This window comes from Haliaeetus leucocephalus, unplaced genomic scaffold (genome assembly GCF_000737465.1).
Source record: "Haliaeetus leucocephalus isolate CR32 unplaced genomic scaffold, Haliaeetus_leucocephalus-4.0 Scaffold763, whole genome shotgun sequence".
NCBI classification, from domain to species: Eukaryota; Metazoa; Chordata; class Aves; order Accipitriformes; family Accipitridae; genus Haliaeetus; species Haliaeetus leucocephalus.
In genome coordinates, this window is record NW_010973199.1 from 3552903 (window position 1) to 3576687 (window position 23785).

A 23785-nucleotide genomic window follows, 5' to 3' on the forward strand; every position below is an offset into this window, starting at 1 on the left:
GAGTGAGGAGAAGGAAAGGGTAGGGTAGCACGAACTAGAACGTGAGCTGTGGAGGTTTAATGTCCACGTTTAAGCCTGACACTTCCCTCTAAGGTAGTGTTTGAAAGTTTGGGGATATTTATGCAGTTGTGGAAGAGACTTTTTAATCACCAAACTGGTATGGCATGTCTGTTGTTTTGTGCTTGAAAAAATAAACCATTAGTTGTTTGAAATCAAAGATTTGAAATTAATGCAGGTACACGTTGAGAAGTAGAATTGTTGCATCAATATCAAAATAGAAATAATGAGTTGTTTTCTGACAAATTTTGTCAGGCTGAGTTTTACAGTATTTGTGGAGGAACCTGCTAAAATGAGCTAGAATAGTAATTTACCAGGTATTCAAATTTTTCTTTAATGTAGTTTTGGGTAATACCTGCAGGACTTACCCACCTATAAACAGCTTAATACACACCTGAAATTGTGAAGCTTGATATTTTATATTTATTGTGGTTTTTATCTGTTAGTACTGACAAACATACTTAAAGGCCTTTTTGCTAATGCGCTAAAGAGTTTTTGGAGTCTTTTTGGAGTGAAATTCTTGAGCCATTACTTCATGTGTGTGTTTTTTCCCTCCCTGAAGCTTAATCATCTTTTCTGAGTTTTGTTACTCAAGCAGCATGAATTTTAAACTTGTTACGTGAGGATTAGATGAGGGGTTGTAAGGTTTTCTGAAGAAAAAACTTCAGAGAAGTTTTAAAAAACAGAACAAGTTCAAAACCAGCCATAACCCGTGTTATATTTTTGTACATACCAGCTGGGGGACACAATACGATCTGGAGTTTAAAGCTCAAGAAATATGATCATGCTTGTATCGTATATCAGACACAAAGTATTTGCTTAAATGACATCAGCAGGCACGCAAAATCAGGAATTGGCTCTTCTGGATGTTGATGCCAAAAACCAGGCAACTGCCAGAGCAGTTGAGCTGGATTTGGAGCCCTTTGTTGGTAGATACAGCTTTCCCAGATGCTCAGGATACAAGGTACACAGACTGTCGAGAAACCCGCATCCTTTTTTTTTCTTTATTTTACTAGATAGAATTTTTCTGGTTACAATAGTCTTTTGGACCAAAACAGTGCTTATTTCATCATCAAGGGAAGAAATGTTCCTCAGCTTGTAGTCCTTTGTCAGGGTTATGCCTGTTCAACTGTCAGCAGAGAACCTGTCTTTATTTTTAACTTCAGAATGAACTGGAAAAGTGGCCTAGACCCAGTTAATAAACACGTTTTCTGTGGTTAGTCTCCTGAGGGTAATGTCTGTAAGCGTGAAAGGCAAATGGCTAAAGCAGAAATCTGCTAGGTAGTAGCATTTTCTTTTGAAATCCTATAACAAGAATTGTTTTCACCACTAGTAGCTTTAGTACCTAATCCTTAGAGATTATATTACTAAAACTTACTGCTGTCCCCAAGACAGGCAAGAGGAAGAGTAGTTCTGGGGAGAGCAAGCGAGCCCCTCTGCTGCCGGTCGTGTTAAACAGCACTCAGGCCCGCGTTTTGTGGTTTTGATCATGCTAGTAGTGGGTTATCTGGTACAAAACCAAATAGCAAGCTCTTTATATTGAAGTTGGTGCCGAGAGCACATGACAGGGAAGATACAGACCATGATACTGCTGTTGGGTTTCGTTTTGAAATGGGGATGCCTTTGGTTAGTTCTCAGCATCCCATCCGGCTCCTATCTAAGTGTGCTGCCCTTTTCATTTGTGAGTCAATATGATCCCTGGATGAAAAGCATAGCAGGATGGTGCCTGGACCTTTTCATTTCTTCACCATATCTATAATTTGCCAAACAGAAATAATACATCTTTAGAAGTATTTCTAGATGAGTTTTGTAAAACTTCTGTCTGAATGGCATACTGTGGTTTGGAGAGGAAAATGCTGATTTTCTTGGCAGGAGGTCTCCCTGCAGACTCTCTACTCTTAGAAAAGTATTTGAATATGGCACATTTACATTGCTGCTAATCTCCTCAGCCAGGCAACCCATCACATGTGGGTTACTCCTTGTGGAGAAAATACTTCTTAAAAACCTACTGTGTATTCCTTATGAATTACTCTAATTCTAATGCAAGCTATCAGATAAAGCAGAATTCTTATCAGCCTAGGAAAAAAGGAAAGTACCAACAAAACTTAAGATCTCAGCTGGCAAGATGCCTGGGAAGGCAGCTCAGCCCTACTAGGTTTTTTTAGTGGCCAAAATGGAGATAAATACATAGCAAGAGTGTTCAGAGACCCTATAAAAACATAAAAAAAAAAATCTGATTGCAAGTCTGTGAAAGGATCAATAGAGTCCAGTAAAGCAAGATGAAGAAAAACTGTGTGAAATCATTCTGTAATGTTTAAAGGATCCCTTTTGTGCTGTAACATCGTCCATGCTGGCCTTACAGGAGCTGGGATACTCTTCTGACTCCTGCTAAACCAATGTCCTACCCAGATAACTGAAGTGTCTCTTTCACACAGATACATTATCACATCTCAGCCCTTGCTACTCTTGGCCATTCTGGTCTTCGCTACCAATTTGTTATTCCTGGACAGCTCTCCAAACTCATCATTAAAACACAGCACAATTGCCTATTGCTGAAGAATACTCGGAGATATTAAATGACCAGTAGAGAAAGCTTTGTGCTGATTGCTCTGACAAGCAACGTGAGATGGGTTGCTGGTCAAAGGATAGCTGTAATCCAGGACGCATTCTTCAAGGAGTCAACACCACATAGATCACTGCTGGCATAGAAAACAAAAAAATACTGGAATCTTTCATCGCTGCTGGGCATGTTGCCTGCTTCATCGTGTGAGCTGATTCTCTACACTGTGGGCCTCAGGAAATCACGTGGACCTTGGGCAATGACCGGTCAGGATGATCATCATTGACCAACTGGGCTACCTTCAGCTATGCTGCAGTGGATGAGATTTGGTAAGACTGTGTATTCTGCCATGTAGAAATGAATTGTCACACTCTTACCTGTAGACATAATGTATCTCTGTTTCTTGAAAGGCTGTAGCTGCACCCCCCTGATTGAAATCAAATGCTGTGGTAGTTGAAGTTGTTAGTTGTGTTCCTTGTGTTTTCACTGACAGAACAGCCTTTTTGTTGGTCCTGTAATCCTCCAGAAATGTGATACAGCATGAGATCATTACAGATCGTCGTGGTTCCTGACTTGCCAATAAAACTAGATTATATGCTTCATTATGTCTGTCCCCAAGCCATTTTCAGCACTAAGACTTGTACCTTTGGCCCATTCTTCAGATGTTCCCTCTCTGCTTAAATAGAACTAGTGCATTCTGGAAGACAGTAAAAAGTCAATCTATCTGAATATTTGTCGTCTTATCCATTCTTGGCCATAAAACTCATTCAGCTTGTTAGCAGGAGGACAGTGCCCTGGATGGAGCAGCTGCTGCGTGTGGCCGAAGCATCTTGTCTAACCTCTATCTCTTGGTGCTCTTGGAGGTGACTCCAAAGAGTGGTGGCCATCAGGGAGGACTGTCTGCATGGGGTAGCTCAGCAGTGTGTACAGAAACCTGTAGTGAACACGATGGGAGTCGTGTCCCCATGCAGCACGCCCCTTGGGTCAGCGTTCAAGAGATTTATCTGTATTCTCTCTCAGAAATAGATGATGTGTTACTGAAAAATCAGGCTGGGATGCATCCCAAAGTAGGCTCCTACATTTGTCCAACTTGGTCACTCTTCAGACTCTGTTTATCTCCGTGGGCTGTAAATAGAGCGTAGACACCCATTGATCGGGTAGGCATCCATACTTCAGACACTTAGATGTAGGTATCTTACCCAATTCCAGACCTCACCCCAGCTTGCCCTGTGCCTCAGTTGCCCGTCTGTGCAATGGTGGCAACAGTGTATCAAAAGTGATGCATATAAATACATATAGACAATGGTACTTCAGTCCAGACACGTGACACTTAAAATATTTTCAAATGCCATTTTACTTGTTAAAATTTAGTTATCTCAATTATCAGAACAAAAACATTAAATAAGACTTCTTTCTCTCTACTAGGCCTGGTTTTTGAATCAGTAGCCATTTTTAAGTTCTCGAAAAACAAAACCCACCTGAATTGTGTCTGTAAACCAGAGTTAATCTGAACAGTTCAGTTATCTGTGCATGCAAATAGTGGGTCATACTCTAGTGTTGCCTTAAACTGCTTTTGAATTTAATATCTCCTGTGTGATCAGAACACTGGAAAGAAAGCCACAGCACGCGGTTCTCCTCGGATTTGGTTTTAAGAAACTAAAAAAGTTTTAATAAACTGCGGAAAAACATGAGTTTGGGGACTTAAAGTTATAAAGCAGTTGCTAATCCCGTGGTTTGCCAGTGAAATGTGCTCGGCACATGTGCAGCACACCCTCTCCCAGCAGCTCCTGTCGGGAGCACTGCGCTGTGATCGACGGTGTCAGAAGCTTAACTGATCCTGAACAGGGAGTCCTTGCCAGGGCGAGCCACCCGAGCCCCGGCGCTGATTGGCAAGCAAACCTGCCCAGGATTATTGCGGGCAGCGTTTGTACGAGCGGCAGCAGCTATGTATGGCCCTATCGCACGGCCGCTCGGCTCTGCCTATTTAACGCGTCGGACTTCCTTGCTGATTGGCTACGAACGGTCACGCGTTTCTCCCTAAAGATGTAAAGAACATTAGTTTCATGCATACAAGCCATTATAAAATCTCAGGAATCGGTGCCTCTTCTGAATCCCTGCAGGTCTGCAAGACGGAAGGGTGCAGCAGTGCTGCTGCCACACTTTCAGAAAGCTCAGGGGCCTCGTAAGATTTTAAGCACAGGAGACATTCTGTTTATGGCTTGGATTTACTGCAGCTCCGTGTGCGCTGGCTCCTGCCGGTTTCGTCTTACTGCCTCGTCTCTCTCTATCGTCTTGGTTTGAAAGGGGCCATCCTGTTTTCGTCAGGGTGCACGTTAAAGCTCTGACTTTATTTGAGGAAAGGCAGCCAATAGCTTTGAAGTGTGTGATAGTATTTTTGCTGTGGAATGACAGTCACACTCTATATCCCCCAGCCTTTCTGATCATCACAGGACATTCAGAGAAATTGTGACTGGATGTGGCTGAAATCAGATTGATTTACTTTCCTCTATTAAATTTCTTTTTTGCTATTTGCACTTGATAAATACTACAGCCACGGGGTAAAAATGTGTCAGTTATTTCAGCTGTACAATGTGATCCATGCTTACTTAAAACTGTTGGACTTGCCATATGTTTTAAGATGCCAACTAAGATTTTATTAATCTTTCTGCATAATTTTCAGTGAACAGCTGCACTGTCAACTTAGAGAGGTCTTCCAAGAAACACAAGGGCAAATGTAGCTCTTTAAATCTGACCTCCTGTTTTATTACTATGAAGACAGTTGGGTTCTAATTTAGCAGCATCTATTTTGCAGTATTAAAGAAAGAAAAAAGAAAAATAAATATTGTCTTTTGTGTTGCTAATTTGACTGAAACTGGCAAAATGTTTCAGCCCAACGCAACTTCTTAAGGTCTTGCTAAACAGAAGCTCATAAACGTACTAACCCCGAAGTTTTTCATTCAGATTAAATATTGGTTATTCTCTGCATGAGTGTGCCAGCATTTTGTTCAGGACCTCTAAGTATTTTCCTAACACTGACCAGAGTGGACTGCAAGAGGTTCTGTAAAGGGTTCAGGCGATAGAACGTTACTGCTCAAGTTGCAAATGGGGAAGGCTCATTTCACCAAGGCTTTTGCAGAATTTTGTGATAAAGGTACATGCTCTACCCATTGCTCCTGATTTCCAGCAGCATTGCGTTTTACTCAGTCATGAAATCTTTTCACCAAGCTGTATTTAGAACTACTACACTGGAGTGAAGTCATAGTATGGACTCAGTCAAACTGTTGGGATGTTCTGGAAATAGATGGGATGGGAGCTCTGCAACAGCAAACGCAGCGGTACGGCAGTACTTAACTAGCAGTAGTCTCAGTCTCAGAGAGCAACATGTGTTTAATTGGTGTGATACTTCAGCCACAGGTTTGCTAAGGAATACAGCTATTCGTTTGTAGAGTGAGTCCCTATAGGGTTACTTTTTATAATGTTCACTGAACAGCTCTCATGTACTTAGCTACCTGCCGGGGACACATGGTCTAGGATTGTCTGCATTTCATCGCTGTTTCCTCTTAAATGTATGCTGTCTCAGACAAGAACATAGCTGATGTACAAAACATAAGGTTACATTGGAGATGGGAGCATCTGAAGCAATCTGCACAGTATGTACAATCAAAGCCCCCAGACTTCTCTCCCTGGGGCACATGGGCGTTTGGCAGAATTCACAGAGCAGAAACAAAGACTGGAATTACAGGCTTGTGAAGGGATTTGTTAGGCTATCTGAGGCAGTGCCCCATTACACAGAAAGACATCAGTCTGTACAAGAATATATCAAGAGATCCACAAGTTCATATTACAGTTTTGGCAATTATTGCAAGCTGGCAAAACATTTGGCCTTTGTTAACGGGGCAATTGTTTGGCTGTCCGGAGGCTGGAGCTGCAGAAAGAAAGGACATACCCCTACGGTACTGGAGAAGGCATTTAAAATAAAAATTAGGCTGATTCTGCATGCTGCATTATATTTATCAAATTCTTCTGATAGAGAATTTTTAATACCAGAACAAACTTACATTATCCTCTGAGTTGCAATTATGTATTTTGTATGTGGTGCAGGTGATTATGTAGCTGCTTTCCAATTAAATCTGTAAAAGAGATTTTTAGAAGACAGAAAAGCAGCAAATCTATATTAAAAATGCTTTGTGGATTTTTTGCTTCAAAGAAATTAATGCTGAAGAACATTTATTTAGATTCATAGTGGAAGTTTCAGTTTTATCTTTCTTTATCCACCAGAGAAACCTCTCATTTATGTTCATCACGTTTCCAACCACCAGGACAGGACCCTCTACCTGAAACACATTCAGGGATTTAAAAGCCTGTGTGATGTCTGCTAGGAAGTAGGTTCTTCATCAGTAGTGTGACATAAGATGAAAGATGTCTTATTCTTTGTTCTGGTTCAGAGCCAGTGGGAAGGAAAAGCAGCTTGATGGAGCTTTGATTCAGACTATCTTCATGGTTTAGGCTTGGCTTTTCCTTACCTCATGTACTTAGATCTCCCATGACCTGAGCAATGCCAGATGAAGATTAAAGGGGAAAGAAAAGGTTGCAGGGTGTCTTTTGACATGACAATGTGGAGCCCAACACAGAGGTGTGTGAGGAAAGGACTGACACTGATGAGAGCACCCTGAGCCCAAGCTGATAACACTTGGATCACACTGAGTGTGTCTCTGAGAGAGTTATTAAACAGACAAGTGTCCCAAAGCACACATGGAAAAAAGCAAGCCTCTTCTACGCAAAACACTGAATTGAAGGGAAGGAGTGGAAGGAGAAAATAGAAGTGGTGGGGCATGCTTCCTCCATAATTTTGAAACTGGTAATTGGAGGAATGGGAAGAGACATGCAAAGGAAAAGAAAAACTGAGCATAGTTAAACCTTTCTTGGTGCCGTGCAGCATGGGGCCAAGCTGGTGAGGCTGCCCTTCGAGAGAGGAGTCTGATCGCTGGCAGCCAGTGCCCGCCTCCGTCTCACAGCAAGGTGATCCCTCACATAGTGCTTGCGGGAAAAGCAAATAAAGGGATACAGCATCCTTAGTGCCTCATATATTTTTATGCAGCCTTCCCCCATGTACTGCAGTGGGAGTTCTGCTCACAAGCAACCGTGCCGAGACCATACAGGAAATTCTGCCGCTGGTTAGCTCAGTGTTTGTATTTTAAAGCATTATAGAATATCTGGTGTAAGAGGCAGGAAATCAGGGTAGAGCTACAGCTTCAACAGTGTTTCCAGACTAAATCCCTAATTTCACTTGAAAGCTGACTGTAATAAACTATGCAACTCCTGGTCTGCCTTCAGGTCATTCCCTGCTGGTTTCAACTAAATCAGATATGCTGCTTTTAAGTATGATGTTCTGTGTCAGGAACAACATACCCAAGTCCATTACCTGCTTTTGAGCACTAGCAATGGCCCTGGAGACCTCTCACGACCTCAGGGCAGCAGGCGGCATCTCTTGCTGACAGAAAGACTGGAACGAGGCGGACACATTTGAATCTTCTTTCTCCTTTGCATGTTGATCACTGCAGCTCTCCCAGCCTCAACAAGAGGACTGAATGGCCCTACAGAGGTCTTCCATCCCATGGTTTGTTGAGGAACTGACGGTTTCACCATTTGCCCCAGGAAGAACTGAACCCTTCAGACTTCTTCATGAAAAGCAAATGAGAGAGAGACACCTGGAATCTGCCCAAGAGATGCATTAACCTTGAATTTCAATTAAGGAAATATCCTATAAACAAAGCAAAATGAAATTCTCTTGAGACCACTGCTCCATTTGGAGAAGGGGTAAAAATTTATCAGCTCAGAAAGAGGCCGATTTGGCAACGAGGTGTTTAAACATTCATTGAAATACTACAGATTGTAGTTCACATCTTTGTTTTGAGCAGTCTCAGGTATGGGAGTCCCACCACAGCAGCAGCAGCACTCAAGACCTGGAGGGTCAGGCTGGTTCTCTCACTCTGATCAGAAATTCCACCCTGGAAGTGAGGAATTGGCCCACACTTGATGAAAGAACTGCCTCTGCACCTATGACTCCATTCCCACTCTATCGCAGGTGGCCCTACTAGCATCAACACAACGATGAGACAGTATCAGAAAACTGACGGGCAAAGCGAGCGATGGGAGAGCAATCTTGGGCCATGAAGATCCTCAAATGTGATAATGAACCCATATTCCCAGTTACCACCATGTCTCTTCTGGTGGGGAATATAGCTGAGGAGCTGCGGAGCAGCACACTGCAGGGGGAATAGTTGACTTTCAGAATTAAACATGCTCTTGGTGGGATGACAGCTAGCTAACCGTGCAATGAGCTATGGGCCCTATTAGCTCTGGAATGGATGACCGTCAGAGGACCCAGTACCCTTAGCATTGAACAGGTCTGCTCACCCTGCATTTAATTAAGCGGTAGAATGAGACACAGCATTTTGTACTATTAACATGCCATACAGTCACAGATGAGGCCACATATTGCCGCTTTGAGGTAGCCAAACGACAACTATTCAGTGTGAATGGGTCCGTGTCCAGCGTGGATGGTACAAAAAGTAATGGGCTTACTTTCCACCTGAGAAGATGACAAAGCACTAAGGAAGACTTTCCAATGGATGGTTGTTTAGGGAGACTAGGAGCTCCATTTACTACGTATTTGTAAGGACTGGTTTAATTATATTTGATCTTGTCTGGAGCAAAGGCCACTCTGGAAGCGCTTTCTAGAACTAATATTTACGCTCTACAGAGATAGGAAGCTGACACAACCTGCTCAATGCCCTTGAGGTGCACCGTGTCTCATAGCATGGAGCTGGCAGACTGGGATTAGAGCTCGGGATTGTCTGACACCCAGCTGTGAGCTCAGTTCTCCATGTGACCTGTGGGATTCATCTCAGTGGGAATTTGAGAGCAGGAGCCAGCGGCACGGTGGGGTGATGCAGGCTGCTCAGCTGTGCCGGGCTATCAACATCCACGGTTCTGTTGTCACAAAGAGCTTAGGGTACGGATCCAGAACAATTTCAGCCAAGCTAAATCCATGCCGCCTGACGCTGTCCTCCCTCTGTTCCTGGCCAGAGGTTGCCCCCACCTCCCCTGCACCAGCGACACAGCACTGAACCGGCGGTGAGAGGTCTGGGGAACCAAACTAGCAGAGCAGTCTTCCTTCTTGTTTGGTTGGGTTTCTTTTTTTTTTTTTTTTTTTTTTTTTTTTTTTGGCCAGGTTAGCTTTTTGTTGGTTTACCTCCCCGAACTGACTGATTGCAGGTTTGGTGCGAGAGAGGGGGCAGCAACGCACAGACAGGCAGGCATGAAGGGGGCAACAAGGACCACAGCAGTGCTGATCCGGAGCTGCAAGATTCCCCTGGAGCGGCTCTGACTGGTGTTGCACCTAAAATCCAGCAATCAGGGTGTTTGGAGTGACTGGATCTCACTTAGACTGTTTTGGATCACTTTAAACTGAAAAGTTTGGCTCATGACTGGCTAGAAAAAAGATAAGCTTGTCATGGGATGTGGTAGGGAAGCCTACAGAGCCCATTGCAGATGAATGGGAGCAGACCAAAAGTCATCTAACAGGGGCTAGTGAGGCACCCAAACCTGTGCAATAAACCTGGATGAAAAGCAAGAATATTTGCCCCATCTGAGTGCTGCCTGTACAGCCAGACACCTTCTGGACTGGTGTTGGTGCCTGTCTCACCGGCTCGCTATACAGGCAGAGTTTGCCTCTACCTGCCCACCCTACACCGTCGAGACTAACCTGCCACGGTCAGGACAGACTTGGTGAAGAGGAAAATGAAGAGCTGGAGTTCGACAGAAGTGTCCAAGAGCACACAAAACATAAGCACTGTTGCCTTCCAACTTGGTTGTGAAACACAGCAATGTGTGCATGTATCGCTAATTTAAAGAGCCGTAAGCTGACACCGAGCGAGAGGAGTGACCCCACTCTGTGTACACATAAACACTTCCTTCAGGTGCCTGTGAAATTCACTGCTTTAACTGCAGCTCATTGACAGCCCTCAAGAAAAGTCATAAATATGTTAATTAAAAAATTAAGCTATGGCTCCAACTGTTTCTCAGAAAAAGCCCCGGAAAGAAAAGCCCAGGAAATATTTAGCCCTTTATGGGTGGACTGACCTAATGCTCTCGGCAGAAAGGCATAGTGGGGTGCAGAAGGGACAAATTTTTTACCTATGGAATTGAAACTTCAGGTATCTTCCATGCAAGAAAAATAGTCTGACAGATAGAGGTTATACTTGGTTAGTCTGGTGAAATTGTCTCCTAGGCCTTTCCTTGGAAACAGCCCCAATTTATCCTCCTCAGGCTACATAAGCATTTCTGACTGTCCTTTCAGTTCCTTATATGTTTGTTTCTTAGGTGACTAAATGACAGAAATGGCACGTCTTCCTTTTGATGGCATTACTGCACAGCTGACTCCACCTTGGGATTCCTGTCCTCGTGGCTTGCTTCATCTGCATTTACAAAATTTCCTGCACTGGGTCACGGGCTGTGCTTCTCTTGACGCTTAGAAATACACTGACACTCTACATATTCACTTATATTCAGACAGTCAAAACATTCCTGTTAGCTAAAATAAAAAAAAATAAAAATAAAAATAACGCATCTAATAGCTCTTGATCTCTGAGGATCTTGGAGCACACTCGAGTCTACGTGAACATAGCGTTCCAGTATTGTGAGGCAGATCAGTACTGATATCTCCAAGGCAAAGTAGAGGCACAAGAAATTAAGCAACATACCCCAGAGTACACAAGTAGCAGAAGCACAGCCCAGGACATAACCCTCAGTCTTGGCTCTGAGATACGTGTTCTGGCTCTTACCAGGAACTCACTGAGAATTTTTACTGTGACAATATTTTAAGGAAAGAGAAGCAACTTTCCCTGTACTAAACTTACATAAAAAATAATTCATTTTTTGCCATTAAAAAGACTTTATAAAATCCATATTCATTTGAAGCTGAGAGAAGTTACAGATAGAAATAAATACACCTGGCAGGCAGGCTGTTGCCCTGCTTTCAACAAGGGCAGATTTTTTCCTTATCTCCATTTTTTTTTTGACTGATCCATCCTTTTTATGCAGAACAGTTACATCTGAGTCTGATAATGCACCAGCTACCCCACAGCCAGCTGGTGACGGTCGCCCTATTTTTTTCACCACCTTCATGGTGGGAGCTGCCCCGCCGCAGCTAACCCTTACCAGTAGCCCACTTACATTGTCCAGATTCATCCTTTTGGTTTGCCTACCCGAGCTGCGATGGCACGCCTTGCCCGTAATCCCCCTCCTTCGCGGCTCTGGGTCTTGGCAGCGTGGGGTGAGGCTGAGGACTGGGAAGCCCAAGTCCCAGCTGAGAGGTGGGATGTTGAGATGTCTCCCCTCAGACGATGAAGGTCTTTTCTGGGTAGCATCTATTAAACACGAGTCCTCTGTATTTTCAAAAGCAAGAGAACTGTCTGATGAAATAGAATGAGCAAAATACTGCAAAAATCACAGTCCAGTTCAGAAACTTCATTTACAAGTGCCTAACTTGAAACCCTGTTAGTGGGCTGACGTTTTGCATGTCTGAAGAGAAAAATATCTCACGCTGCTTATATAAAAGCAGCCACTCCAAATCACCAGGTGCTTCTAAAGAGCATCTTCTCAGTAATACAGGCACACAAATTAATTTCTGTCAGACCAAGACCTTGTATGTACTGGGCTTATCAATATGTGAACCAAATTCTGCTCCCTCTTTTAAGTATTTGGTTCCTGTTGGCATCAAGTGTAGATGGTATTAATCCAGCACCTAGTAGAAGCCTTTGGCTTCCATGTGATAGTCTGTTTCTAAAGTTACATCTGACTTACATGGATTTGAAAATAAAGCATCCTGCTACAAATTGTAGGAGATTTTTACAACTTTCAGTATTATTCTGGCTTGCAGATCCTGTGGAGTTATCACATCTAAGAGGATTAAAATAACAATGGCAGGAGCTTCTCTGTTACCAGTTTCAGGCTTCTGCTGCTGAAAGCACCATACCATCCTATCCTTTTCATAAGCTTCTTGCACTCTTTTAACAGTAAGTTGGTGAATTTGCCCATTCCTTTTTAATGGGAATGCTGTTCCAAGACTCTTCTTGTTCTAAGAGTTAGGAAATGACTTATAATTTCTGATACAAATACAGTCATGCACAGTTTCTGTCCTTTTTTTTTCTACTGCTAACAGTGTCCTGTAGCTCCTTCCCCTTTGCAGTATTTATAGATGTGAGCTGAAATCCTTTTGAGCCTTTGTTTGGCTAGACTGATCCCACCACCTGTTCTCATCTCTCTCCAGTTCCCCAATTATCCTAGCCATTTTCTGCCCCTCTTTCGATTCAAATCAGTTTTTCCTGGCGGTTAGTTACCAGAACTGTGCAGATGCCGTTTCACTTGGGCCTGCACCCAGGAATAGTTCTCGGAGCTACCTCTCCCCTTACATCCAGGGACTGCAGGTAACCCCCTCGCTTTAAGGTGTCACTCTCTAAACAACCCACAGACACATCCTCTCTATTTTGGCTGTGAAGCTGCTCTGCCTTAATCATTACTTCCATATATCTGACGAACTTATGAGGAATCCGTGCGAGTGGTGGTGTGGAAGTCTTGACTACTCACACTTTCTCTTCTGTGCTGGGAGGGTTGCACTTCTGTTGTGCTGGCATGTGGGCAAGGGAGAGACCTTGGCCATAACTTCGTGCTCCCCTCTGCCTCGCAGCCTCCCAGTTCCCAGGACATCCGTCCTCCCACCACGCCATGCTGGGACTGTGCTGCACCAGCTCCTCCGGCTTCCCGGCTGCGCGCAGCGCAGACCCAGCCCCCAGAAATGGATGTGGCTTCTCCTGGAAGGAGCCTCGTTGGCCACCTGCCCTCTTCGGTGGGAAGGGAGCACCTCTGCAGGGCTGTCAGACCAGCACCTCTACCCCCAGCTAAACCCCCCAGTTGCAGAGCAACATGGATCACGGGCCAGAACGTCTAACAGGTGACTCAGGGGGAGGCAGGAAACTTCCAGAAGACGTGGAAATAAAATCTCTTGGACTTCTATGAGCTCCTTTTCTTTCTGTAGTTTCAGACACTTCCCTAGGTGACGAGGCACAAACTAAAGGGCCAGATACTGGAATTACGGGTAGCAGTCAAGCTCTTGATATTTCTGGTGCTTCAGTAGGCCAGTTTTTTCACACCGTGTTACACGGCACGGATGCTCACGCGGACACGCGTTATGGGGAAGGGCCAAAGCATGAAGCTGCAGTGGAGGCAGTGCCTCCTTGTCGGACTACCCGGAGCACGGGGCTTCGCAGGCTGGCACAGCCTGCCACCACCACGCAAGGCTGCAGCCCTCGCCCGGTGCAGCCGGCTGGCAGATCGCCACTGCAGCGGCGCTGCAGCAGCACACGGGGCTGTGGTGGTAGCTGCGGGGCGGTGGGAGGACCCCGTGTCAGTCTCAACCACGGTGTGAAGCTTGTGTGGTCTGCGCAGTACCCAGCCCTGCCCTCCCACACCCCCAGCCCAAGTTTGGGGGAACACTCACAGGAGAGATTTGGCTTAGTGTAAATAGGGGAGGCAGTTTGGGTTTTTTACTTCCTTGGGAAGCTACAGTATTTCTGCTCCTCAATGGGCTGGTTCTTTCTGCAACTCAGGAGAAGATAATGTTCCAAGGATATATCGTCTGTTCCTAAAGACATTATAACCTGTTGTCCTTTCCTGTCCCTTAACCTCTTCAGTGACAGCAAGCACTTGGTTATCCTTTGCAGCTCTTTTATTGCTGACCAATTCATTTTGACAGATTTTGTTGTGTTTGTTTCTCTGCCTGGTCTTTGAGAGAAAGTGGATGGCCACCCACTGCAGGGAGCCCTGTGAGTCCAAACAAGGAGCATACCTGCATCCTGGGGCTCCCTTCTCCAGACACCGCGTCCAGCTCTGATGGGGGCATAGCACTGGATGTGCAGGAGCTGACCCGGGGGCCACCTTCCTTACAGATCAAACAAGAGGCAGTCAGGCCTTCAAAGATGATTTGCCTCCCTGCAACTCAAGGGAAGGGTACGGGAAGTGAACCGAGCTCACAGGCAGGACCTGGGCCCCAGGGGAAACGCACAGTTGCGGGATGTTTGTTCCCCAGGCAGGAACACGGCTTGGCACCTCCTGGCTCCTGCTAAACCACCTTCCAGTCTGGGAAGGTGGCACAGTACATCCCAGAGGGGTTTTGTATGCTTGTCATATGGTGCTCGCTTGCCTATTTGAAAGGAAAACAAATTGCTCCTTGGAAGCATCCGTGAGGGAGCTCAGCACCATTGGCAGCAGGGCTGACACCCACCTGAGGAGGGAAAGGGGCTGCCTTTCCCTTCAGCGGGGCATCAAAACCTCAACAACGTGTTTTGGGGGGCTCTGCCTCACAACTCTGCAAATAGGAGACATGCCTTCAAATGCCTCCAAGTGAAACTGCTGTGAAATTTATGTAGGCAGAAGGTAATTACCCAGATTAGACTTTGGCTAAGGCACAGGACTGACACTTCATGAGGGACTGTACCACAGGAGCTTAAATAACCACATGCAGCCGCCACTTCCGTGACTTTGCATTTTAGCTGAAATACTAATCTCCATCATCAGAGCAGGCCTCGCACCAGAGAGGACTGATGAACCACTTGTCTGCAACTGCAGTCAGCAGCACTGGCTGAGCCTTCATAAGGGCTGTGCCCATCACCCTTCCCTTCTGCAAAAGAGCAACTCCAATAGCTCTTACTGACCTGAAAGTTGAATTTTACCTCCCTTTTTTCCTTTTTCTAGGTTTTCTTATTCTGCATTCTTCTCTTCTCTTCTCTCATCTGCCACTTCTCAGTATTCTTTTTCTTCTATATCATCTTCTTTTTCTGTATCAGTTTTTACCTCCCATACAGATAGTTTCCCCAGTTCTCACTCTCCCTCTTTCCTTAAAGGTTTGGGGTTTTTAAACATTTTTTGTCTTCCTCCAAATTCACTCCATTGTGCTTTCTCTGGGTTCCCTCCCTATCTTTCATTCTCCCTTGCAACTGCTTAGCTGCTTCTAGTGTTTAATTAAACATTTTGCTGTTTCTCATCTTTCACAAAGCTGCTGGGGACAAGGTCTGGGGTTGTAGGTCTCCTCCTGACTGTGGTCTGCATTCCAGCATTGCTTCCATCCTCAGAAAATCCTAAACTCCAGCTTCCATTTTGTCATGGGAAACTAACCATAGGTTGATTTTTATGCTGTGGGAGCCTATGCAATTATAAAGGCAGGTAAAAACTAATTGTACATACCATATTTCCTGTGACATTAGGTCTAGAAATACTGATGAGTTGTTGTGATCCTGAGGCAAGAGGAAAAATGTTGGAAAGTGTTCCAGTTAGTTATAAATTGCTTTTGGTATGTTCTAGTCAATAAATGCAAAAGCAAAAAGGTATCTTCACCATTTTCTTGCCGTAACATTTCTGACAATTCACTAATGGATCCCCTCTCCATTGTGCCTCATTTCCCTCCAGTAATTTCTTCCTCTTTCTGGGGAAATCTCTCTTATTGATATTTCTAGATACAAGCTTACCTATATTTTTTCAGTACCACTGCAATGTTGGGTAACCTTAAGTAATTACCTCGTTGTGGTTTTATGTAAAAGAAATAGTAATTCTGTTGTTTATTGCTGAAAAGAGCAAACTAATTAATATACAGTAGTACTTCTAAACATGTATCTCCTTGCCTTTCAATGTTTTGGCCACTGCTCAGTTTTCTTCATGTTATTGCTACCGTCACACTAGCTGAAGCACCCAGAACTATAACTAACCTGACAGAGGGAGATGTCTAGTACTACATGACGTAGGGCTATTCATGCCATCGCCTGTGATGCGATACCTCCAGCCATGCATCTCCAAATGATATTGGCTCTGCTTCCACCATATCATATTGACAGTTCACACCCCACTTGTTGTTCAGCTGATATCATAGGAAAGTCTTTTTCCACCTGAATGCTAGACTGCTTTTCATGTTTCTCTGTCTGACTGAATGTCTGCACTGGGGTTAGTTCTGCCTAGATACAGCAGTATGCACTTGTACTGAATGGATCTCAGTTGAATAATTCTGCTGCATCCTTAAAATATCTACATTAATTTTTAATCTTTAAGTCAACATGAACTGCAGCTCTATTCATCACCCACTTCCCCTTCTGTTAGATCAAAGTTTAGGACCTGGCACGCAACACCAGTGATCTGACAGAGCCCACAGCTTAATTTTAGTTGTAGATAGCCTTACGAACCTTTTTTTCCCATGTCAGTATGAAACTGCACTAACATATGGGCTCAGGTACTATCCTCCAAGCAGGCTTGATGGGCGCAGCTGAGAAAGAGCTCAGGTTCTTTCCCAGGAGACTTCCCTAATGCTCATGAACTTGACGCAAACATCTGGTAGGTTTTTACTCACAGAAACCCAGGACTATGTGTCTTCTTGAAAGCTTCAAACCACATTTATTGTAAATTCATGAAAAAAAAAAAAGAAAAAAAGAAGAAACCACAGGTTGGTAAACTATTACATCTCAGTGTGAAGAACTTGTCCAGTGATGTGCAATCAGATATTGAAAAGAATATCTAAATAAGCAGCAATTTCTCAATAGAAATCTCATTAAATAAAAAAGAAAATTATTTCCATATTTACAGATTACAAGGCAAATGTATCCTTAAAGCATTGTTTCGTATTTAGCAGGTTTATTTCTTTGAAATAAAAGAGAAATGGTTTGAATCTAAGAGTGTACTTTGGAAGCAGCTTGCTAGACAGTCTATGTTACCACCAGTGAACGGACAAGTAGCCTCCCCTGACCACTGCAGTGCTCTGCTTCTTCTCTTGTCCAGGCTTTCACCGAAGGGCTTCTGGTACCTCCACCTATGAAAGGGGGGTGGGGAGGAGAGGGTGTTCTTTACATTTGCTGTACAGTCTGAATGGCAAAATTCCTACCAGAGACACACTCCCAAGAGCCCTGTGCTACACAGCAGCTCCCGTAACAAGCCTGAACCTGGGAAAGTACCCCACTTTCTGTCAAAATCAGTTGAATAGAAATCAGTGTGCTGAGAAAAGCCCAATCAGAGAAAAGCCTCCTCCCAAATGTCTTCTTATGCCCACATTCCTAAGAATTTTTTAAAAATTAAATATATTTGCACTAAAATTAATTGAGCTTGTGCTATATCTGAGCCACAATCAGTTACTGAAATATGATCTCTTACTTACCCGCCTTAATTGCTTTATGCTGCTTGCCCGAATTGCTTCCATAAGGTTGTCATGGAGAGACCTTTGTGGGGTGGAGGGACGGGTGGAGGGTCGTGAACCTTCCTCTGATTTTCTGTCCGAGACTGATTTTAGAGAATCTTTAATTTCTTTCAATATGCTGTTCTCCTGTTTTTTGCTTTTTTTGCCTTTTTTCTTTTTCTGTCCATTCTGTAAGGCTTTTTTTGAGCTTTCTTGCTCTTTGATGACTTCGGCTATATTCCTGGTTGGTGCCTTCTTCTCTGGAATAACTGGGGGAGGAGGAGGAGGAGGAGGAGGAGGCGGGGGTGGAGGGGGAGGTGGAGGCGCAGGAGCTGGAGGCTGACTTTTCACTGGCGGTGCCTTCTTAGGGAGCTTTGGAGAGGACCAAGGTGAGCTCTTAGGTGACACATAAGGTGAGGACCGAGGTGTCCCTTTCTGCAAGACTTTGGTCTTTGGACTGATGGCTCCATCACAACCAGACTCTTGTTGCCGCTGCTCCTGCATACGCTTTTGCCTTTGTTTATCCATATTTCTTGTCAGGATACTTGTCATGCTCATTCTTGGGCCAGCAAGGTCAAAGTGGTATCCAAGCTTGACCAGAGTGGTGTTCTCTTTCAACAGTTTAACTATGTCCATTTCCACCTGGCTGCCCATGATGTGCCGCTGGTTGTGGAACCGCAGTTCTGTTAGAACCTTGTTGTTCTGCAAAGCTCTCATGATGGCCAGCACTCCTTTGCCTGTGATAAAATTTGACTCAATATTCAGACTAGTTATATGCTGATTTACCTTTAACATACCAGCAATAGCTATTGCAACATTGTCATCAGCGTGCGTGTTAGCCAAGCTGAATGACTTAACCACTGTGTTGTCCCTCAGGGCTTGAGAAAATTGTATAAGCATCTGTGAAGTGATGTTTTCAATGTTGTTCAGATTGACCTCTGTGGTCTCAGGGTCATTGCTCCTAACTTTTTCCAAAGCATCCTCAATAACTGTTGGATTTCCACAAGGGTGGATGGCACTGCTTTTTAAGCTCAGATTGTCGGTGTCTTTTTCATCATGGCCATTGAGTAAGTTTTCATTGTCCTCTGCGCTGTTACACTTTTTGTGTCTGATGTGGTCAGAACTCCTGCCATCCTCAGGTCTCTCACCTGCTGCAGCATTTAGCTTTTCCTCATCCTCCTCATCAGTCTCATCTTCATCTTCCTCCTCATCTTCTTCTTCTCCTTCATCATCCTCTTCAGTATATGCCTCCTCAGACACTTCACTATTGCTTTCTGTGAAATACTCTTCTTGAATGTCTTCTGAATTGTCATCTCCTTGCTCAGAATCCTGAACAGGAATGTAGGTGTGGGTGTTATACATGATTGCAGTAATGTAGCTACTGCCTTTTGGCACAAAAACAATTATCTTGAAACGATATATGTTAATGTTGAAAGCTAAAAATAAATCCCCAGAAAAAGAGACAGGAGAACAGAAAATGTTTCTGCACCTAACACCTTTTTAACATTACTTCTTTCACATTCTTTAGGAGACAAATGCTTAGCATAAACTGGAACAGTTTTACTGACGTCAGTGATTCCTGCCAAGAGAAAACTTGATAAAAGATATTGCAACATGGACATACTTCATGTTTTCTAAGTGTTGGCATGTCCACAAGGGGATATTATTTGGATCCTTGCCAGAAGAAACACAGGACAGCAATTTCAGAATGGACATGATCTATGAGCAACAAGTTTCTTCGTTTCATAATGATTAGACATCTGTGTCAATGCTCAGACTCCCTTGCACATGCTAGTACATCTAAAAAAGCTAAAGACTGCCATGATTTAGAATACAAATAGTGTCTGCATGTGTAAACATGCATATTGATATGCAAAATAATACAGAATTACAGGAGTCATGTCAAAAAGACTCTGGATGCACTATATGGGCTATACACACTTAGAAGCTATTGGTGAAGAAAAGATTCAGACACATTCCCACAGGTAATGAGTAATCATATGTCAATAATCCCCTAATTTCTTCATATTTGGCAAGAGCTAAGACTGTGCTCACCAACAGCTGTCACAGGTCCGCTGCTATACTGTAACTCATTATAACTCATTGCCTACAGAGTAAACTGATTGTTTTTCTAAAACCCAAGGTTATTTTAATGTATTTGGTGGGCACCAAGAAGGCAAATTTGGAACCGCTCCTCAAAGCTCTGGCTGGTGCCCTTAGCAGTTACAGTGGCAGAAGACAATTCTCCACACAGGAGCAGCAAAAGGTCTGCACCCCAGGAAAGTCTCACTCTTCACCTGGAGGACTCCAGAAGCACAGTAGTGTTGTATGGGCCATGACTGAACCCACACACTATGACCAACCTTAAAGCTCTTGCCCAAAAAGATTTCCCATGTTCTGTTTTTTCTACTGAACAAGCCATGGCGTATGTCTTTTTATTTACATTTGTGAATGTTTATAAAATTTTGATGAAATGTAATTGTTTTGTATGCACTACTTTATCAATGTTCATATTTTAATACTAAAGGGTATTTTACAAAGTAAGTAGACTCTGTGGAAACACAGTGATTCTGTTTTGTGCTTCTGGAAAACAAGTGTTACTAACATGACAGCCTATTTTTAGAAAACCTGTGCAGTTTTAGGTTTGCTTAATTATCTGGCTCTAAAAATGCAGGGAAAGGTTAAAATAATAGTTATGACAGGTTGCATGGTACTGTTTCACGATCTTAAACAGATTTCTGTATTGGGACACACACAAAACAGACGGTAATTGTAATGTTTGCGGAAGCTTGACTCTAATGAAACAGGACATCGAGCTGTTCCAGCCTGTCATTCCTGAGCATTCAGCACCTGGAGGGCTTGCAGGGTCCTGTGGATCATGTGCAGTAAGGCCCTTACACTGAGGGATACTGTGCTACATATAGAAATGGGGCTGTGTTTAAGCCAAGTTTATTATGGGACTAAGATTTAAATCTGTAGCTTCGATACATATATGCAGACTTAAAAACTGAAAACACCAGGTATCCAGGAACACGTCTTCATGGCTATGCTTTTATCTATTCAGGAATACATACTACAGCCTTCAACACAGCCGCACATGAGCAGAAGTTGGTGCCTCTAAATGGACTGCTAATATGCTTGATGAAACTAGATTAATAAAAAAAAACTTGATTTTTTTTTTTTAGTGGCATTTCTGCGGTCAAAGGGGGGATGTAGTTTCCTGTCACATACATCATTTGGTGTCATAACAATCTGCATGATAATTTTGAAATCGAGTACTCTTCTCTTTGCAGTTCCATAGAGGCATGCTCTGTTATTGTGGCAGCATTTCAGTAGAGGACTGCTGCAGGCAGCCTGGAGGGCTTCATCTTACTTCGTAGTAGTAACCTGATGAAAAGTTAGGACTAAGATAGTCAATGCAGAGAGGTAAATATCTCTGGATGGCAAGGCATTCACCCTAAAAGGCTATCTGCAGGATGTCTGCCTTCTAGAGGGGCTGATCTCTCACCACTAACTATAGAAGAAGCACAAATAACCATCTTAGATGAGGTGTCTAACTTTAAGACAGTTGAGGGCAAGAAGAAAATTGCTTTCAAGAAACTCAGAAGGAGCTTTCTTACAGCCTTCAGTGAAGAGAGCCTTTGTGCTCTCTGCATCAGCATGTCAACATTTTCATATTTACGGATGCATTTAGGAAGTTTCTTCTCAGATCAAAAACTACAGAGGCTTTTGCTAGCACTTTGAGGTTTAGTCAGTACCCATTCTTAATGCTGTATAGACATGGAAAAAGAAAAAAAACCCTGCCGTTATATAAGACACCAAACTAGACCTGTTCTGGAGGTTTTTTGGAACTGTCCAGGTTTTGAGTTCCAGGCTCAGCTGGAAATAAACATTAATCTTGCCATTGCCTCCGTAGGACTTGACAAACAGGGAGTGAAGTCAACATCTGCGAGCTGATACTAATGGTCTGATGACAGCTAGTGGTCTGTGCACTTGCCTGCAAATTCATTACACTACCATTCATGAGCAGGAGAAAACACTTATGTGTAAAGAAATCCTGAATATTATTATTGCAGGCTAATTTAATTCAGGTGGTTTTTCTCTGGGACAATATTTTATCTAGTGTACAAATTGCAATTATTTCCTTGGAAATGAACCAAGCTCCTGAATCAAGGCTGTTAGAAGTTCTGAGTCCAGTTTTTCTGTCTTTGCTTTTGTTGTATTATTTTCTACTTAAACATGGGAAAATGTGTCCTTATAAACAGAGTCAGAACTCAGTATAAAGCAGTGCTTAAAAATCAAAAAGCTATTCACATCCCCAAGTCCTCACTTTGCTTTGAAATTACATGGAGCTAACATGAAAACAGAAGTTGCTTTTTGATAGAGCTCAGTCTCACAAATTGTTTTAGCAACGGTGCACGGGATGCCAACATGGACTTTAGCTTAGACTGAGAGCACTCGTTGCCTGCTGGGACTGAGCCCTTCACTCCTGCCCAGCTGTACTATTCCTTTGCAGTTCAGGGACTGGCTTTTATTAGTAGTATTTTTATTTGGGGGGATGAATTGCCTAACAAGCACTATTGGTTGTTTTTGGGGGAATACAGATAAATGGTTTGGCTGATGACTCTACCCCAGGCCACTTTTTAAATAACTTACAGCTACCCTCTGACCACAGTTGCCAGAAGACTCCCGAGCCGTGCCAAGGATCCTCAGCAGGAACAAAGCAACATAAGCTGCTGACTGCAATGCAGCTTCCTTCCAGCGAGCATGAAGCCTGGCGGCTGCTTACTTGACTTCTGACATAACATGCATTCATAATTATCTTTCCTGACATGCTTGTTGGCAACCAATACAGATTTTTTTTTTAAAGGAAAGGTCAAATTTTAGCTTTTAAACAAAATCAAATGTTATCCCAAAGTCCACATCACTAGCTGGCAATAATTTCTAACATGCCCTTTAAAATTTATTCCTATGTTAATCACTAACGATAGTTTTTATGGGATTTTCTTCTGTTCTCAACTAAGCTTTTAAGGTAACTCTGGAGAGAGCAAAACCTCCCCCAGCTAACATGCAGCGCTTTAGCAGACACAAAAGTATGGCTAAAAATGTTCTTAAAAATGCTACAAGAGACTGAAAGAAAATGAATACAGTGAGCAAGATTATGCCAGGGAAGAACAAGCCAAAATATTTCTAGGAAACAGCGAATGCCTCAGCGTCTTACCTTGTCGCACGCACCCAATCTCTCTTTTTCTAAGAGCTTCCTGGTCTCCCTCTCCCAATAGGCCATCAGCGCTTCCCGGCTGAAAGTCCCCGTCGGTGTTTTCTCTGTCAGGCTCTTCTGCCGTTGTCCCACCGGGAGATTACGGTCGGGCTCTATGTCCTCCAGCTCCCGCTCCAGCTCCTTCAGCTCCTCTTCAGTGAGAGAAGCAAGGAGCTCATCTTCATCAATGTCTTCATATTTACTGAGCTCTCTTCTGTAGCCAAAGGTAGACATGGTCCCGCTTGGTTAGGCTGGTACAAACCTGAAGTGACTAGGCATTCAAGAAGGCTGAAGCAAGCAAGCTGTGTCTCGTTTGGTCAGCAACTGTTTCCCTGCGTAGCGGAGGCACCCTTTTAAGAGTAATCATCGGGGGCTTACGACAATGCACGAAGGGATGAAAGCATGCTCCGTTTTAAGCATCAGACGTCAGCTAGACATCTGAACAGCAAGAATGTCCCAACACTACTGTTTGCAGGTCCCTTAAAGAGGGGGATTATTGACACACTGGCCATGGCCATATTTAGAGCAGGCGGCTAGCGGGAGAATACCAGCCTTGCGGACGGGGGGGGGCGGCAGCAAATAAAACCCCGGGCGCATTTACACCGACTTTGTGTCCAAACTGCAGTAGAGAAAGAACAAT

The 23785-nt window shown here is 43.7% G+C and overlaps 1 protein-coding gene across 2 annotated transcripts; it reads right to left on the minus strand.

Moving 5' to 3' along the window:
- Positions 1-17088: 17088 nt before the first annotated feature.
- LMOD2 (leiomodin 2 (cardiac)) lies at positions 17089-23440 on the minus strand. Of its 2 annotated transcripts, none has more exons than XM_010581297.1 (3): positions 23107-23440; positions 17868-19214; positions 17089-17525 (listed from the first exon to the last, which is right to left on the minus strand). In XM_010581297.1, the coding sequence occupies exons 1-3, from the start codon at positions 23377-23379 to the stop codon at positions 17499-17501; spliced, it is 1647 nt and encodes a 548-aa protein (XP_010579599.1). In that variant the 5' UTR covers positions 23380-23440; the 3' UTR covers positions 17089-17498. The 2 variants fall into 2 exon arrangements, with proteins under 2 accessions (XP_010579599.1, XP_010579600.1); XM_010581298.1 differs by having other exon boundaries at positions 17868-19205; positions 23107-23379.
- Positions 23441-23785: the final 345 nt, after the last annotated feature.